At 45.5% G+C, this 19,283-nt stretch overlaps 1 protein-coding gene across 1 annotated transcript in view; it reads left to right on the forward strand.

Annotated features, from left to right (window-relative positions):
- IFNLR1 (interferon lambda receptor 1) overlaps positions 1 to 19,283 on the forward strand; it is a 46,319-nt gene that overhangs the window by 25,678 nt on the left and 1,358 nt on the right. The window contains exons 2-3 of the mRNA XM_040422259.1: positions 3,075 to 3,204; positions 14,596 to 14,759. Of these exons, the coding sequence (XP_040278193.1) occupies positions 3,075 to 3,204; positions 14,596 to 14,759 (294 nt within the window). The remainder of the gene's footprint in view (positions 1 to 3,074; positions 3,205 to 14,595; positions 14,760 to 19,283) is intronic.

Here is a 19,283-nt window from a genome sequence, read left to right on the forward strand (position 1 = left end):
TCATTCCAGCTAATTACACCGATTCTAAGCCTGTGTAATAGGAACAGTAAACTATGGATATAGGAAATGAATCAGATTTTTGGGGGTAATGCATTCTAGAGAAATGGTCAGCTCGAAGACTTGGAGATGGGAGTAGGAGGTTCGAATTATGGAGGAGGTTTTTCATAGGAAGAACTGAGAACATGATTAGGGTGGTAGACAGAAACGAGTGAAGAGATATAGAGTGACAGAGGTAAGTTTACATTTTTTAGTAGACGGACAGATAGGTGAGCCTGACTGCTATGTTTACTATATGTATTGGAGAGTGGGGAAATGGTAAGCCATAATGAGGAGTCTCCAAACTACACCAAATTTATTGTCAAATTACTTTTTATTAGGAAATATCACAGCGCTGAACGTATCAAAGGAGTCGTTAAAACTGTGCCCTCACAGTGCCGCATCTGTAAGTCTATAACAACAAAAGGACATGAACAGTTTGGCTTATATGCCCAAAAGTTGCACCTATGTATCAGTAGGTCAGTATAGGACCAGTGTAGGTGCAGTTTGTGGTCTCTTGACAGTCATAGACTGCTACTGATGTTGAGGTTCTTTCCAGACCCAGAGACCCCCAAGCTTTCTGCTCTAGCCACTCACCCAACTGTCACTAACTGCTCACTGCTTTCTCAGGCACAGCCAATCAAAAGTGGGCAAAGATGTGGCTGGGCTGTGGGCTTCTAATGTCTACCAATAGATCACGTACTAATACTCCTAATATACATTGCTAAAGAAATCAACTTTGTAATTAAAATTGCATGTTTGACCATATTTTATGATTGGTCTTTCACAGCTGTGACTTCCTTGAGACTTAAGAGTACGGCCACACGGTTAGGTTTCCTGGTGGAGTTTTGGACGCCAAAACCAGTAGTGAACTAAAAAACTGTAGTCCTATATATCATAGAATGGATTTAACCAGCAACAAGCATCATGACTTATAATGGGGTCCACTGAGGTTCTATGAGGGTTTTCTTTGATTTGACAGTAGGCACTGCATGCTGAGCTAATTGTGCCAGGAAGTGTGATGGAAACCCTAACAGAAACACCCATGTGTGTTCCTAATTCAGTGATGAGCGGCAGGGGCAATATTCGAATTTGCGATATTTCGCAAATATTTGGGTGAATAGTAGTCATATATTCGAGAATTTGTGATCTCAAGTCATTTCCAATCGGAAAATTCACGATTCGAAAATTTGCGATCAACATTACTCCTAAAGTCAAAGATATTGCAGCCTTCTCATTGGCCCACAAGCAAGAAGCAGTGAGGGATCATGGGTGCTGATCAAAAATCTAGAATATTCACGATTACGAAGATATAGCACTATATTCTAGATATTCACGAATTCTCGAAGTGCCAATATTGCGATTACAATATTTGGAATCAACACTAATGGCAATGAGAACAGGAGGGTAAAAGTCTGACCAGTTTGCTTAGAATAAAATAAGAAGTAGGGTTGAGCGAACACCTGGAAGTTCGGGTTTGCCCGAACTTCTCAGCAAAGTTCGGGTTTGGGACCCAAACCCCATTGAAGTCAATGGGGACCCGGACTTTGGGGCACTAAAATGGCTCTAAAAGTCATAGAAAGGGCTAAAGGGGTGCAAAAGGAAGAGAAATAGGGGTAAGAGCAGGACAATTGCCCTGCAAACAAATGTGGATAGGGAAATTAATTAAAAAAAACAATACATTTTAAGTAAAAAATAATGATCTTGAACTAGGAGGCGGAGGTCAAAGTGGAGTAGGAGGTTGAGGAGGCGGTGAAAGCGGTGGTGGAGGAGGTAGCCAACACTATTTTAGTTTTTTTTTTCTATAAATTTGGGAAGACCAAAACATTGAGAAATATAAAAAAGAAAACAAAGAGAAAGTGTGTTGGAGTATAACAATGGCTGGGTGCGGCCGATATACTGGTCTATTCAGCACAAGGTACAGACAAGTCCAGTGGGATCCATGCCTAGTTCATTTTAATGAACGTGAGCTTGTCCACATCTGTGATGATGCCCCCTGCCGTGCTTAACATACATTCGGACAATACACTGGCCGCAGGGCAGGCCAGCACCTCCAAGGCGTAAAGGGCAAGCTCAGGCCATGTGCCGAATTTGGAGACCCAGAAGTTGAATGGGGCAGACCCATCAGTCAGTACGTGTAAGCGTGTGCACACATACTGCTCCACCATGTTGATGAAATGCTGCCTCCTGCTAAGACGATCCATATCACCTGGTGGTGCTGGTTGTTGTGGCGTGCTGACAAAGCTTTTCCACATTTCGGCCATGCTAACCTTCCCTTCTGAGGTACTGGAGTTGCCCCAGCTGCGTTGGCGACTTCTTCCTCCTCCTCCTTCGCCTTGTGCTTCCAGTGTGCTTGAGTGTAGTGATAGTAGGAATAATAGAGGAACTTTGCAGAATAAATAATGTCCACACCTTTAGATGAAGTTCAAACGTTGCTTTACTTGAAATAACTTGCATCCAAACAGTATACAGTCTCTTGGTCCCAGCAGGTTTTAGCAATGTTTGGCAGGCATGAGTACTTCTGTTTTAAATGTGGAGCTTGCAGAGTAAACTTCTGCTTGATAGCTCTGTAACTGTGTCTGGATTAGCTTCTGCACTTATCTGGTACCTTCGGCTGTGTGGGGACAGACTAGCTGAGGAGGAATAGGCTTCTCCTAAGACTCTGGATTTATCTCACAGATGGATTCTCAGGGGATGCTTTAATCCTGGAACTCTAGAGTTGGTCTGTATTTTCTGCTCTGCAGCCTTTCAACAAGCTTTATTAAATGCCCGAACCTCGAACCCGAACTTTTCCGGCAAAGTTCGGGTCCGGGTACCAAAAATCCTAAAGTTCGGTACGGACCCGAACTTTACAGTTCAGGTTCGCTCAACACTATTCAGGAGCTCATGTCTTTTTTGCTTCGCTTGAGTCAAATAAATAGTAATTGTTGTAGATGTTGGGAAAATATTCATATTTTAGAAGGATATTAAAAAAACTGTTAAATGTTAACTGCATGTAGTTAATTTTTACTATAACGTATGTATTTTTGTGGCTTTAGGACAACTCGATGAACCTAGAAATGTGAAAATAGAGTCCAGGAACTACAGTCTCTTTCTCACATGGCTTCCAGCTCCTGAAAATCCTTCTTTTGTAACCTATGAAGTACAGTACACCAACGATATATACAGGTACTGCTGTACTACAACTGAATACTACTCTTTTGATCTGCACAGTATACAATAATATGTTTCAGAAATTGACACCCATACAAATGACAGATCATATGATAGATTAAGGGCATAGGGTTGAACAGAAACCCCTGATCATTGATCCCCTCTCCAACTTAATCCATGTAGTGATTATGCTGTACAGGCCTCCTCCCACATCTCTCCAAATACAGTTGCAAGAAAAGGTATGTGAACCATTTGGAATGATATGGATTTCTGCACAAATTGGTCATAAAATGTGATCTGATCTTCGTCTAAGTCACAATAGACAATCACAGTCTGCTTAAACTAATAACACACAAAGAATTAAATGTTACCATGTTTCTATTGAACACACCATGTAAACATTCACAGTGCAGGTGGAAAAAGTATGTGAACCCCTAGACCACGGGTGTCAAACACAAGGCCCGCGGGCCGAATCCGGCCCGCCAGACCTCGTCATGTGGCCCGCGCAGCCGCCGCCGATATGCGGCAGGCGAGCGAGCTGGCGGCGGCTGCTGGGCACAGGGAGATGAGCGCTTCCATTGTGGAAGCGTCATCTCCAGTCATCTGTATCGCCGTCCTCAGGACAGCGATACAGATGCCTGCCTGTGCTGCGGTAGGGGAGGGAGAGGAGTGTCCCTTTCCCTTCTTCTGATAGGCTGCAGACACTAGGCCGGCAGCCTATCAGAGGCCGGCGCGATGAAGTCATCGCGCTGCCTGAGTTATACAGCGTGGGACACAGGCCAGAAGAGGCCTGCATCGCATCACTGACATGGAGGTAAGTATGTGTTTTTTTTAAAAAAATGTATTATGTACAATACTTTTACTGGCGGGGGCTGTTATTACTGGCAAAGGGGGGGCTGTTTGTTATTACTGGCAAAGGGGGGGCTGTTATTACTGGCGGGGGCTGTTATTACTGGCGGGGGCTGTTATTACTGGCAAAGGGGGGGCTGTTTGTTATTACTGGCGGGGGCTGTTATTACTGGCAAAGCAGGGGCTGTTATTACTGGCAAAGGGGGGGCTGTTATTACTGGCAGGGGCTGTTATTACTGGCAAAGGGGGGGCTGTTATTACTGGCGGGGGCTGTTATTACTGGCAAAGCGGGGGCTGTTATTACTGGCAAAGGGGGGGCTGTTATTACTGGCAAAGGGGGGGCTGTTATTACTGGCAAAGGGGGGGCTGTTATTACTGGCAAAGGGGGGGCTGTTATTACTGGCAAAGGGGGGGCTGTTATTACTGGCAAAGGGGGGGCCGTTATTACTGGCAAAGGGGGGGCCGTTATTACTGGCAAAGGGGGGGCCGTTATTACTGGCAAAGGGGGGGCCGTTATTACTGGCAAAGGGGGGGCTGTTTGTTATTACTGGCAAATGGGGGCTGTTATTTCTGGCAAAAGGGGGGGCTGTTTGTTATTACTGGCAAAGGGGGGGCTGTTATTACTGGCAAAGGGAGGGCTGTTATTACTGGCAAAGGGGGGGCTGTTATTACTGGCAAAGGGGGGGCTGTTATTACTGGGGGCTGTTATTACTGGCAAAGGGGGGGCTGTTATTACTGGCAAAGGGGGGCTGTTATTACTGGCAAAGGGGGGGCTGTTATTACTGGCAAAGGGGGGGCTGTTATTACTGGCAAAGGGGGGGCTGTTATTACTGGCAAAGGGGGGGCTGTTATTACTGGCAAAGGGGGGCTGTTATTACTGGCAAAGGGGGGCTGTTATTACTGACACAGAGGGGCTCTTATTACTGGGGGCTGTTATTACTGGCACAGAGGGGCTGTTATTACTGGGGGCTGTTATTACTGGCACAGAGGGGCTGTTATTACTGACACAGAGGGGCTCTTATTACTGGGGGCTGTTATTACTGACACAGAGGGGCTCTTATTACTGGGGGCTGTTATTACTGGGGGCTGCTATTACTGGCAAAGGGGGGGGGCTGTTATTACTGGCAAAGGGGGGGCTGTTTGTTATTACTGGCAAAGGGGGGGCTGTTATTACTGGCGGGGGCTGTTATTACTGGCAAAGGGGGGGCTGTTTGTTATTACTGGCGGGGGCTGTTATTACTGGCAAAGCAGGGGCTGTTATTACTGGCAAAGGGGGGGCTGTTATTACTGGCAGGGGCTGTTATTACTGGCAAAGGGGGGGCTGTTATTACTGGCGGGGGCTGTTATTACTGGCAAAGCGGGGGCTGTTATTACTGGCAAAGGGGGGGCTGTTATTACTGGCAAAGGGGGGGCTGTTATTACTGGCAAAGGGGGGGCTGTTATTACTGGCAAAGGGGGGGCTGTTATTACTGGCAAAGGGGGGGCCGTTATTACTGGCAAAGGGGGGGCCGTTATTACTGGCAAAGGGGGGGCTGTTTGTTATTACTGGCAAATGGGGGCTGTTATTTCTGGCAAAGGGGGGGCTGTTTGTTATTACTGGCAAAGGGGGGGCTGTTATTACTGGCAAAGGGAGGGCTGTTATTACTGGCAAAGGGGGGGCTGTTATTACTGGCAAAGGGGGGGCTGTTATTACTGGGGGCTGTTATTACTGGCAAAGGGGGGGCTGTTATTACTGGCGGGGGCTGTTATTACTGGCAAAGGGGGGGCTGTTATTACTGGCAAAGGGGGGGCTGTTATTACTGGCAAAGGGGGGGTTGTTATTACTGGCAAAGGGGGGGCTGTTATTACTGGCAAAGGGGGGCTGTTATTACTGGCAAAGGGGGGCTGTTATTACTGACACAGAGGGGCTCTTATTACTGGGGGCTGTTATTACTGGCACAGAGGGGCTGTTATTACTGGGGGCTGTTATTACTGGCACAGAGGGGCTGTTATTACTGACACAGAGGGGCTCTTATTACTGGGGGCTGTTATTACTGACACAGAGGGGCTCTTATTACTGGGGGCTGTTATTACTGGGGGCTGTTATTACTGGCAAAGGGGGGGGGGCTGTTATTACTGGCAAAGGGGGGGGGGCTGTTATTACTGGCAAAGGGGGGGGCTGTTATTACTGGCAAAGGGGGGGCTGTTATTACAGGGGGCTGTTATTACTGGGGGCTGCTATTATCTCCAAATACTTATTATGAAATCTTTCTCATTAAGATAAAACACCTCATCAGCTCCACCGAGCCCCTGGCCAAAGTGTGGAAGTGGCGTCCGAGATCCCCAAGGGCCAAGCCTAGTAACTAAGTTTTCCGGCCCTTTGAGGGTGACCAAACTGCTGATGCGGCCCCCGATGAATTTGAGTTTGACACCCCTGCCCTAGACTAATGACATCTCCAAGAGCTAATTGGAGTGAGGTATCAGCCAACTGGAGTCCAATCAATGAGATGAGTTGGTTACAGCTGCCCTGCCCTATAAAAAACGCACACCAGTTCTGGGTTTGCTTTTCACAAGAAGCATTGCCTGATGTGAATGATGCCTCGCACAAAATAGCTCTCAAAAGACCTACGATTAAGAATTGTTGACTTGCATAGAGCTGGAAAGGGTTATAAAAGTATGTACAAAAGCCTTGCTGTTCATCAGTCCACGGTAAGACAAATTGTCTATAAATGGAGAAAGTTCAGCACTGCTGCTACTCTCCCTAGGAGTAGCCGTCCTGTAAAGATGACTGCAAGAGCACAGCGCAGACTGCTCAATGGAGGTGAAGAATCCTAGAGTGTCAGCTAAAGACTTAGCATATGCCAGAGACTTTTGTAACATCTCGAATCTACGATACGTAAAACACTAAATAAGAATGGATTTCATGGGAGGATACCACAGAGGAAGCCACTGCTGTCCAAAAAAAATATTGCTGCACGTTTACAGTTTGCGCAAGAGCACCTGGATGTTCCACAGCAGTACTGGCAAAATATTCTGTGGATAGATGAAACCAAAGTTGAGTTGTTTGGAAGAAACACACAACACTATGTGTGGAGAAAAAGAGACACAGCACACCAACATCAAAACCTCCTCCCAACTGTGAAGTATGGTGGTGGGGGCATCATGGTTTGGGGCCGCTTTGCTGCGTCAGGGCCTGGACGGATTGCTATCATCAAAGGAAAAATGAATTCCCAAGTTTATCAAGACATTTTGCAGGAGAACTTAAGGCGATCTGTACACCAGCTGAAGCTCAACAGAAGATGGGTGTTGCAACAGGACAACGACCCAAAGCATAGAAGTAAATCAACAACAGAATGGCTTAAACAGAAGAAAATACGCCTTCTGGAGTGGCCCAGTCAGAGTCCTGACCTCAACCTGATTGAGATGCTGTGGCATGACCTCAAGAAAGCCATTCACACCAGACATCCCAAGAATATTGCTGAACTGAAACAGCTCTGTAAAGAGGAATGGTCAAGAATTACTCCTGACCGCTGTGCATGTCTGATCTGCAACTACAGGAAACGTTTGGTTGAAGTTATTGCTGCCAAAGGAGGTTCAACCAGTTATTAAATCCAAGGGTTCACATACTTTTTCCACCTACACTGTGAATATTTACATGGCGTGTTCAATAAAAACATGGTAACATTTAATTCTTTGTGTGTTATTAGTTTAAGCAGACTGTGATTGTCTATTGTTGTGACTTAGATGAAGATCAGATCACATTTTATGACCAATTTGTGCAGAAATCCATATCATTCCAAAGGGTTCACATACTTTTTTTTGCAACTGTAAATGTTGTTATGGGGGTGGAGTGGAGTGGGGAGGAGGCCTGTATAGCAACGTCGCTCAGTTAGAGAGTGGCAGGAGGACACAGTCAGGGGGTGGGGAGGCCACTAGGAGTCACAGTGACTCAGAGTGACCTCCCGTCTCTTGACTCAGCAATATTCCTCACCTCTCTAACTTCCTAGTGATGCTACTGTACAGGCTTCTCCCCAATTCCCTCCAACATAGTGACGCTAGATTGAAGAGGAGTGGGGAGACAGCCTGTACAGCAATGTCGCCAAGTTGGAGAGGGACAGGGACTCGAGGCTCGACATAATGGGAAGTAAACGGCATAAGTATGGGCGTGGGGACGGTGACTGCAGAGAGACAGGGGGCAGGCAGTATATCAGCTGGCAAGCTTGGGACTAGGAAGCCATTTTCTTGTAATGCTCCACAGGGAAGGTAGTATCCTCTGCATTTAGTGATTGACTAGCATGGTCAGTAGGTTCCCTGTTCTCTTCATTCTCTCAGTACCAACATAGTGCTCTTATAGTGAAGGCACCTCAGACACCTAATTCATTCATCTCTACTTCTAAATTCATAGAAATATCTAGTGATATCTCTATCTATAGCAGGGTTTCTCAACTCTGGTCCTCGGGACCCACCTACCGGTCAGGGTTTGAGAATATCCCACAGAATGAATACCTGTGGTAAGTCCTGATGCATGGACACTAATTATATCACCTGCTCAATACTAAGGAAATCCTGAAAACATGACTGGTAGGTGGGTCCCGAGGACCGGAGTTGAGAAACCCTGATCTAGACAATGGAGAAGGAAATTGTGGGAGGCAGTGGCGTAGGGATCGCCATAGCAACCATAGCAGTGGCTATGCAGCCCTACGCCACTGGGGGCCCGTCCGGGCCGCCTTCTGTTGATTTTTTATTTTATTTACACACACAGGCAGCCAGACTAGTGTAGTGGGCGGGGCTCGGGCCTGGCTGGGGAGAAGGAGTCAGGACTGGAGCAGGGCGCACGTGCAGCAGATGAGGTAGGCGGTGGAGGGGGCCGGGGGTGTACCTTAGGGACAGAGCCAGCCACCAGCGCCGCAGGCCCACAGCGCAGGAATCCTAAGTTACGGATCTTCAGTTGAAGCCGTGGCGGGCGTGAGTAGGGGAATGGGGCATGCTGCCGGCGACTTGCGGCGCCATTGTGAGCTGCAGGGCAGGCTAGGGGAGGGCCGAGGGCGGGCACAATTAGTGGGTGGTCCATCCGTGGCCCAGGCCGGCTCGGGCCTGGCTGGGGAGGAGTCAGAGCAGCACAGATAGAGGTAGGCAGTGGAGGGGGCCGGACCGGGGGCGTACCTGAGTGGAGGGAGGAGGGACTTCAGCCAGCCAGCCACCAGGTTGGAGAAGCAGCAGAGGGAGGTGGACTCAGGCGGTGGAGGGGGCCGGTCCTCTTCTCTCTGCTCGGTGCTCCTGCCTCCTCCTCAACTGGTCTCCACTCCAGTCTCCAGTCCTGCCAGTCTGTGCCTGCTGTGACTAGTGTGCTCTAAATAAAAGTAAGTGAAAGAAAGTGAGAACTTATGATATACGAGATACTTGATCTGAATTCTGAAGTTAAAAAGAGCTGCCTGCAGAGTGGTGCCCCCAAGAGAAGCAAGGGGCGCCCTCCTTATCATCTTAGGAGCTCTTTTTAACTTCAGAATTCAGATCATCAGACTCACTAATTACAAATTTACAGCACACACACCCCTATAGTGTCCACCATCAGACATGGGAGGGAAGAAACCCCAGAACTAGAGTGTGCCCCCAACTTGGGGGACACACTGACACTCTAGTTCTGGGGTTTGTTTTCTTCCCTCCCCTGTCTGATGGTGGACACTACAGGGGTGTGTGCTGTAATTAGTAAGTGAGAGTCTGATGATCTGAAGTTAAAAAGAGATGCCAGCAGTGATAAGGAGGGCGCCCCTTCCTTCTTTTGGGGGGCACACTCTAGTTCTGGGGTTTCTTCCCCCCCTTATATGACAGACTAAGGGTACTTTTACACTTGTGGCAGGACGGATCCGGCAGGCTGTTCAGCCTGTCGGATCCATCCTGCCGCTATTTCGCTGGACCGCTGCTCTGTCCCCATTGAGCGGTGGGAGAACTAGGATGGGTGTTTGGGTGGGAGCTCTGGAAGGGGTGGTGGGAGGCCCGAAAGATATGTGGGGGGGGGGGGGGCCCCATCATTTTTTTTTTGCTATGGGGCCCATGCATTTCTATCTACGCCCCTGTGTGGAGGCATTACATACCATATGTATCTCAGAGGCTATACGTGAGGGACTATTTTCTAGGCAGTAGAAGGTGCTCCAAATGTGTGAGTAAAACAGTTTTCATTTAAATTCCTGCTCATTCTGGGTTTTGGAGTCAAGGAGGTGGACTTATCAGTGATTGTCAGCCTTCCCTATACAAACTTATATATCAATCTGCTCAACTCCTCCTGCAATATGCTGACTGCAAATTGCAGTGCATTTTCATGGTGACAGGTTTGCTTTAAAGGGTGAAGTCATGGGAGTTCTAAAGATTTTGGTAACCACAATGGCTTGACAAAGCCTGTCTGTGGAAGCACAATTAGGGGTGGGCGATATAAACAATATTATCGACAAAAATTCGGGCGACGATATAGATTTTAGCTATATCGCCCTATTGCGATAGATGACCACGGAGTGGTAGTGAATTGAAGAAGCTTCTCACTCACCACTCTGTGGCCTGCACTGGCCAGGGCCTTGCGTGCACACATCTTCAGCGCGCTGGCTGACGCCGTGTGTGACGTCAGGTTCCTCCCAGTGCATGCTGGGAAAAAGACGCGGCCCGTCTCCTGCGGACTACATCAGCCAGCCGCGCACCCTGCAGCAAAGGGGGGGGTGGATGGCTATGGCATGGGGCTGATGGCGCTGGCTGGGGAACATGATGATGGTGGCAATAGCATGGGGATGATGGCGCTGGCTGTGGGACATGATGGTAACAATGCCACGGGGCTGGTGGCGCTGGCAGGGGGACATGGATGATGTGGCTGATGGCGCTGGCTGGGGCACATGATGGTGGCAATCGCATGGGGCTGATGGTGCTGGCTGGGGGACATGGATGATGATAGCCATGTAATTTGTATACATACAGAAGAAAATAATATATTGCGATATATGGTTAGATCCCACATGCTTCAAATTATATCGAGATATAGATTTTAGGCCATATCGCCCAGCCCTAAGCACAATTAGTAAATAGGTCATTCCCTACAGTACCATTACAGAGATGCAAAGAATGGAAAATGGTTTCAGAGATGGTATTAGATATAAGAATTTTAAGCAATATATTTTTTCAAGTAAAAGGTATTTAGTTCATACTTGTATACTTTTATATCTGGTGAGCAGCCAATTGTCATATTTGTCAGTTCATAAACCTTGGGATAAGGGGCATACATACATGTAAAGCCCCATCGTCTCATAGCAGTTGTATGTGCGGCTCATAATACAGATTTCTCAGTTATTTTTCCTTGTGTTTGTGAATAATGATGTAGTGATTTGCCACTTCCTATTTCTTCAATTCATAGGACTTCAAGAGGTTGTCTGGAACCAGTCCTCATGTTGTGTTTTTGGTACAATATATATTTTGTTAGGCAGAACCATACTTGAATGTGAATGGCTAAACTGGCTTCAAGGACGTGACCAATTATAATGATATATGCCATTTCGATAAATCTTCAGTCAGAACATGCAAGCTGTCATGTAAGATGCTGCATGGGTCACTAGTCACCACAACGGGTTAATGGAAGAAAGAAGATATGGCTTCATAGAAACACATGTTATTTCCATTAGTTGACAGCAAGTGCACCCTATGCCTATAATTAAGATTTCTGCAGCTCTCCGATGTGAAAGGTAATGCATTTTCTGCAAGCACTGTAGGGGTGGAGGATGGGAGTGGTATAACTGGCTCGATCAGTTATTCACAATGGCATTCCTAACACTGATGCTCCGTAGGGCTGGGCAGTGGCAGGGGATGAACCCCTTCTTCCCTTAGGGCTCCTGTATGATGGTAGTTGGGGTACCCTTAGTGTTAAAAGTGTTGTATGGGTGCAAAGCAGGAGATGTAAGTGCTGTGGCCAGCGAGTGGTGCTGGAGTCAGTAACCAGCCCAGTTGTAGAAAACAAGTGTCTTTTTACTAAAGTGCAGAATGGGAGTGGTAGTACATCCAACAGTATCACAGTTCCAAACGATTCACAATGCACTCTTCCCAGATAGTGATGTATGGATATTAGCAAGGAGGGAGTTGTAGTACTTCTTCTGTCTATCTCTCCAAAGCCTCCCTGCCTGCAGAATCTAAGGCTGGCAAAAAGATTTGCGCAAACTTGTCTGCAATTCCCAGCTGAGGGGTACAGGTTTAGAATATGCCTGGCCAGGAACATTTCACAGTGTGGAAGGCTGTATTAGCAATGTCCCTCTCAATGCAGTAAATTATTATCAGCCTTAAACAGGAAATCCTTTTCTGACTGACCCCAGTGCTCAGCCCTACAGATTCTGGATCTTCCTGGTTAATTTTCTCTCTCTCTTTCTGGAGTACTGTAAGGAAGAGATGGCTTTCTTGATGCAAAACTCCAAGGAGTGATTACATGTAGCGCCTCTCACTTCATCAGCTAGCATTAGAAACACCCTGACTGAATTAGTGGTGGCCCTAAGTCCATCACCTAGCTTCCTACAAGGGGAGAGTCTGGATTGTTAATCATGACTTATCCATACAAAACTATACTGGACAGTACAATATATTAGAACATTAAAAAACATTTAAATACCAAGAAACGATTTTGCAAGTACCCTATTCTGAGGCACTGCATTTTGCAGTTGCTTTTTGTTAGTTATTACATAGTTTCCTATTATTCCCAAGTTCTGTCGAAATAACTTTGTTTTCCGTCCAGCATAACGGAAACCAGACAGATCGTTATGCTTGCGCATATAATTCTATTATGACGGATCAAAACGAATGCCTCTAAAGGTTTTACTTTTGACTTCCGTCTTATGGATTCTGTTATTTTCCGTTATGGCTTTCCGTTATACCATGGTTATAACGGAATACATAACGGTGATGTAAACAAGCCCTTAAAGGGAACCTGTCACCGGGATTTTGGGTATAGAGCCGAGGACATGGGTTGCTAGATGGCCGCTAGCACATCCGCAATACCCAGTCCCCATAGCTCTGTGTGCTTTTATTGTGTATAAAAACCGATTTGATACATATGCAAATTAACCTGAGATGAGTCAGAGCTTGAAAATATGACTTCTCTGGTCACACAAGTAAGATATGACTCTTTTATGTCAATTTGCATATGTATCAAATAGTTTTTTTTTTACACAATAAAAGCACACAGAGCTAGGGGGACTGGGTATTGCAGATGTGCTAGTGGCCATCTAGCAACCCATGTCCTCAGCTCTATACACAAAATCCCGGTGACAGGTTCCCTTTAAAGTAAACCAACCAATAGTTGGTATAAAGTCAGAGAAAAGTGACTATCCCTGCACCACATTTATCATTCAGCCTGAGCCCCTGTGATAAATCTGGTGCAGGTCTAGGCAGCCGGTCTAAGCTTACACTATCTTTAAAATTAGTAAATTTGGGCCATAAACCTTAAATGGCTCTCTACTTTGGACAATGCCATTGATGGCACCGCCAGAATTACCTGTAATCTGAAACGACTGCTGTAGGATAGCATTTAGTTCTCCTGCAGGGGAAACAAAAAAGGACAAAGTTGATATTGACACTATTTGGCTGACAATGTAATGTATGGACATGGTGCGTCCTCCAGAGGGATAATAGATCAGATGCAGCAATGCACAAAGCTGTTGAATAAATGTTCAAAACAGATATAAATTTACTATGTGCCTATCAGTAAGAAATGTTGCAAAATATAAGAAACTAACCACTTCATCTAAAAAAAAATCCTGTTTGTCATGTGCTTCTGTAATCAAGTTTTATGTTTATCACAAGAGTAGTGAATCTCTAAGCTCAAGCAGCTTAGCGCTGGCTAGACTGAGGTGTAGAGTATAAGGAATCTCACCATTCTTCTCACCTGACTGTTTGATAGATGCATTTTGTATCGAAGGAGTGTAGCCAATAGTAATCGATGAAAATGCAACAAGGCAGAAGATGAGATGGAATCGAAATCAGGAAACAGGAGTCTATACCAGAAGGAAGGAGGTGACAAGACCGAAGAAAGATACTAGAACCAGGCCAAGGTCGAGGCAAGGGTCATGATTAAAGTCAGAAAGAAAGTCTATATAATAAGCTGGAACAATAAACCTGCAAGGATGTACCTTAATCTTCAGTTGACGAGTGTAGTCTACAGTCATTTTTAATTAGGCCTCCAGTCCTAATGTCATTTGAGAGCACTAGTTGCCCTGGCACCCAACACTGCTTGTGGCACAAAGAAGACCTGCATGTCCAGAAGAAGAGCGGGACAGAAGTAGTGGCATCTGGTTGTACAGTAATATGACAGTCGATGTCTGGTTCCTCTGCAGCATTGATGTAAACGCCGCTGGAACTGAATGAGATTAGTAACAAATAATGTCTAAATCAAATTTGCATTGTAAATGTGCTAATATGCCAAACCCTATAAATGTGTTAACGATGTGTGCTTGATTTTCTGCTATATTTTTATAAATGGGCTCTGTTACTTCTATAACCCATATCGGTTATTCAACTTTTTTTTAAATTAAATCTGATTAAACACTCATTTGTTTCATTCTTAAGATGGACACCCGTCCCTGCATGTGAAAATATCTCCATTACAGAGTGTGACTTTAGCTGTATCCTTATGAAATTTTGGGACTGGAACCACACAGTACAAGTGCGAACTGTTTCTCCTGCCAGATCTCCATGGGTTCAAATTCAAAATATAGAATACATGTTTACAGGTATGTAATAATTCAGTTATCCACTATTTCCATATGTTTACATACATTATATTCATTTAAGACACTACTGCTGCTACTACTCATTACTAGTGTTGGGTTCGAATATTCGAATAGCGAATATCATTTGCGAATATCGGCACTTCAAGAATATTTAGAATATAGTGATATATATTCGTAATTTCGAATATTCTAGATTTTTTTTTCAACATTAACCTCCCTTCTTGCTTGTGGGCCAATGAGAAGGCTGCAATGTCTTTGTCTGAGCTTAGCAACATCCCTAGCAACCAATCGTACAGGGTGGGCCATTTATATGGATACACCTTAATAAAATGGAAATGGTTGGTGATATTAACTTCTTGTTTGTGGCACATTAGTATATGTGAGGGGGGAAACTTTAAGATGGGTGGTGACCATGGCGGCCATTTTGAAGTCGGCCATTTTGAATCCAACTTTTGTTTTTTCAATAGGAAGAGGGTCATGTGACACATCAAACTTCTTGGGAATTTCACAAGAAAAACAATGGTGTGCTTGGTTTTAACATTACTTTATTCTTTCATGAGTTATTTACAAGTTTCGGACCATTTATAAAATGTGTTCAATGTGCTGCCCATTGTGTTGGATTGTCAATGCAACCCTCTTCTCCCACTCTTCACACACTGATAGCAACACCGCAGGAGAAATGCTAGCACAGGCTTCCAGTATCCGTAGTTTCAGGTGCTGCACATCTCGTATCTTCACAGCATAGACAATTGCCTTCAGATGACCCCAAAGATAAAAGTCTAAGGGGGTCAGATCGGGAGACCTTGGGGGCCATTCAACTGGCCCACGACGACCAATCCACTTTCCAGGAAACTGTTCATCTAGGAATGCTCGGACCTGACACCCATAATGTGGTGGTGCACCATCTTGCTGGAAAAACTCCGGGAACGTGCCAGCTTCAGTGCATAAAGAGGGAAACACCTCATCATGTAGCAATTTCGCATATCCAGTGGCCTTGAGGTTTCCATTGATGAAGAATGGCCCCACTATCTTTGTACCCCATATACCACACCATACCATCAATTTTTTTGTTCCAACAGTCTTGGAGGGATCTATCCAATGTGGGTTAGGGTCAGACCAATAGCGGTGGTTTTGTTTGTTAACTTCACCATTCACATAAAAGTTTGCCTCATCACTGAACAAAATCTTCTGCGTAAACTGAGGGTCCTGTTCCAATTTTTGTTTTGCCCATTCTGCAAATTCAGTGCGCCGATCTGGGTCATCCTCGTTGAGATGCTGCAGTAGCTGGAGTTTGTAAGGGTGCCATTTGTGAGTAGCTAATATCCGCCGAAGGGATGTTAGACTAATGCCACTCTCCAGTGACATGCGGTGAGTGCTATGCTGTGGGCTCTTGCTGAATGAAGCTAGGACAGCCACTGATGTTTCTTCATTAGTGACAGATTTCATGCATCCACATTTTGGCAAAGCCAACACTGAACCAGTTTCACAAAACTTAGCAAGCAGTTTGCTAACTGTTGCATGGGAGATGGGTGGTCTCGTAGGGTGTCTTGCATTAAAATCTGCTGCAATGACCTGGTTACTGCGTTCACCAGACATCAACACAATTTCTATCCGCTCCTCACGTGTTAACCTCGGCAACATGTCAATGGCTGTACACAGAGAACGTTTGATGTGTCACATGACCCTCTTCCTATTGAAAAAACAAAAGTTGGATTCAAAATGGCCGACTTCAAAATGGCCACCATGGTCACCACCCATCTTGAAAAGTTTCCCCCCTCACATATACTAATGTGCCACAAACAGGAAGTTAATATCACCAACCATTCCCATTTTATTAAGGTGTATCCATATAAATGGCCCACCCTGTAAAGTTGCCTACCCCTTTACAATATAAGAACCTCCCCAGCAGCCCTTGTATGCAGTATTTTGCAGATCTGAGAGAGAGACAGCAGTGTTGTTGCTGTGCTCTCTTGCTGTCCATAGATACATGCTGCACACATACATAGTGCTGTAATGTCACAAGTTCACAACAATACTTAGTGCACCAATCACTAATAAGTAGTCAGACCTATTAAAATGTGAAGTTGCACGAATTGCGCTAATATATTTGCATCATTGGTGCCGATTTCACAATCGCGAATATATTGAAGCACTCCATCTGCATATAAAGCTATTGTAATGTTCTGCCGTGCAAACCATGTTCAAGTCTCAGGAAACTTCTAGCAGCTTGAAAGATGTAGCTATAGTGACCCACCCCTGTATTTCGAGGTCATTACACGAATATTACATTGCTGATTTTTCACGATCAAGAAATTAATTAACAAAACATGAAATGAACACCTGCCCATCTGAGCGCTAACTATACAGGGAACTTCTCTCTCACCTATGCTTTCAGCATGTCAGGAGGGATATGACTTTGCATAGCCACACGGTCTAACAGCCACCATGCTCTGACCCTAACTGAAGCTCTGAGGCCTCCATTTATTCCCCAGCAACATTCCGAGTAGCTCTACCTGGGATCTCCTCAGGCCAGGGAAAATAGCCGTGCTGGAGTAAAGGTGCATTTACACATGCCGAGCAGCAGCAGATTGTTGGGACAGTCGGCTGCTCGTTCAGTGGAGTAGACCGCTGCATTTACATGCAGCTATCACCTCCACAGTATGAGGAAAAAGGATCGCTATTGCGATCACTCGTCCTCATACAGCTGCTTTGTTTATGGGCAGCAGATTTCGATAGCACGGTCTGCTGCCCAGAAACTATAATTTAGGTGCCTCCACAAACGACAGGATCACCCGATGAAAGAGCGTTTCACTCATTCGTTGGGTGATCGCCAACACCTTTAGATGGGCACATCTGGCCAATAATCTGCAATTGTAAATAAACCTTAATGGTGTGGACTGGTAAATCCCACTACCAAACCTACCTACCAGTCAAAAAAAAATCCTGCACACAACAGAGTCTGAACAAAACAACTCCAGCAAACTACACTTTGCTGAAGCAAATACAGCTTTCTGGATTCTTTTCATCTCCTCCAGCTGAGGACTCTGGGTGAAATATACACCCCCTCCAGCACTTTTCCACACACCTTGTTACAATATTTATACTATAAGGTTTGCTATGCTCTGGTTTGATAGAATATTTGATTTCTCAAATCAGTGTTAGGGCTCATTCAGACGGCCGTATGCTGTCCGCAAAAATGCAGATCCGTTTTTTGGCGGATTAGAGGATGTCCCATTCACTTCTATGGAGCCCTTTTCTTCCATTGGACGGCTCAGCAAAAAATTTAATCATATCCTGTACTTGTCAGTAAAAATCAGGACATGTCCCTCTTGAAGTCTATGGATCAGCAAAAAAACGGAATGCAATCCGTTTTTTTGCGGACATGCTGAACTTTCCGCAAAAAAACGGATCCGCATTTTTGCGGACAGCATATGGCCGCCTGAATAAGCCCTTAGGCTGAGTTCACACTTCAGTTATTTGGTTCATTATTTCTATCAGTTATTGTGAGACAAAACCAGAGCAGGTCAAAAACACAGAACAGGTGCAGATCTTTAAATTACAGCTGATCTCTGAGGCGGTTCACTACTGGTTTTGGCTCACAATAACTGATGGCAATAACTGACCAAATAATTAAACTTGGCCTTAAAAGGGTTGTCTGACCACAAAAGTTTTTTAGTGAGGGCCTGGAAGAAATAAGAAAAAAAAAAAAAACCTCTAATGAATGCCAATCCATTCCAGCTCTGAGGCTCCCCCCCCCCCCCTTCCCTTGGTGGACCAGAAGGGATGACCTACCATCTGTTGTCACATCTCTGTGGTCACGTGCCACTCAGATACTAGTCTGTGCAGATGCCAGTGAATTTTTTTTTATTTTCTGCTTCTTCTAAACAGTTTCCCCATCCTCACAAAATTTGGACAACCCCTTTAAGATGTAAAACATCTTTACAATAAAGGGACACTTATATTATTTGAGACTTCACAAGATGAGCTCTCATCCATAAATGTAAGTAACAAAAATAACTGTCACGGTCTTTGTTGTGGGCCATGACACATTAGCCGTACATGCTGGTTGCCAGGGGCAACGCATTGTTGTTGCAGCATGTATGGGCTTTGCTCCCCTTCTCCTGCTCCCTCCCCTGTCTGGTGCTGGAGGGGTTAACTTCCTGGCTTGGTGTGGCCACTAGGGTTTTATCACCTGTGGCTTCCAGGCTGGAGTCAGTTGTACGCCAGCCTTTGTTGGTGCTGGAGCTTTGCTCCTTTCCTGGGTGTTTTATCTGCCCAGTCATTGAGGACCACTTAGTGGGATATTGATGTCTCTCTGATGTTTTCTATGCCATCCCATTGTCTACCTTCCCTTCACTACCCTTGCATAGGTTTGGTGATGTTTATGTATGGGTGGTTGTTGTCTGGTCTAGTGGTTGTTACATGTCTGGTCTGTTGGTGTCTGTATTCCAGCATGTTTGCTAGACATGTGTGTTGTGCCTCCTGAAGGGGGTCTCAGGGTTCCCCAGAGGGGGAACTAAAAGT

The sequence above is a fragment of the Bufo bufo genome, chromosome 3 (assembly GCF_905171765.1).
Source record: "Bufo bufo chromosome 3, aBufBuf1.1, whole genome shotgun sequence".
Classification (NCBI taxonomy): domain Eukaryota; kingdom Metazoa; phylum Chordata; class Amphibia; order Anura; family Bufonidae; genus Bufo; species Bufo bufo.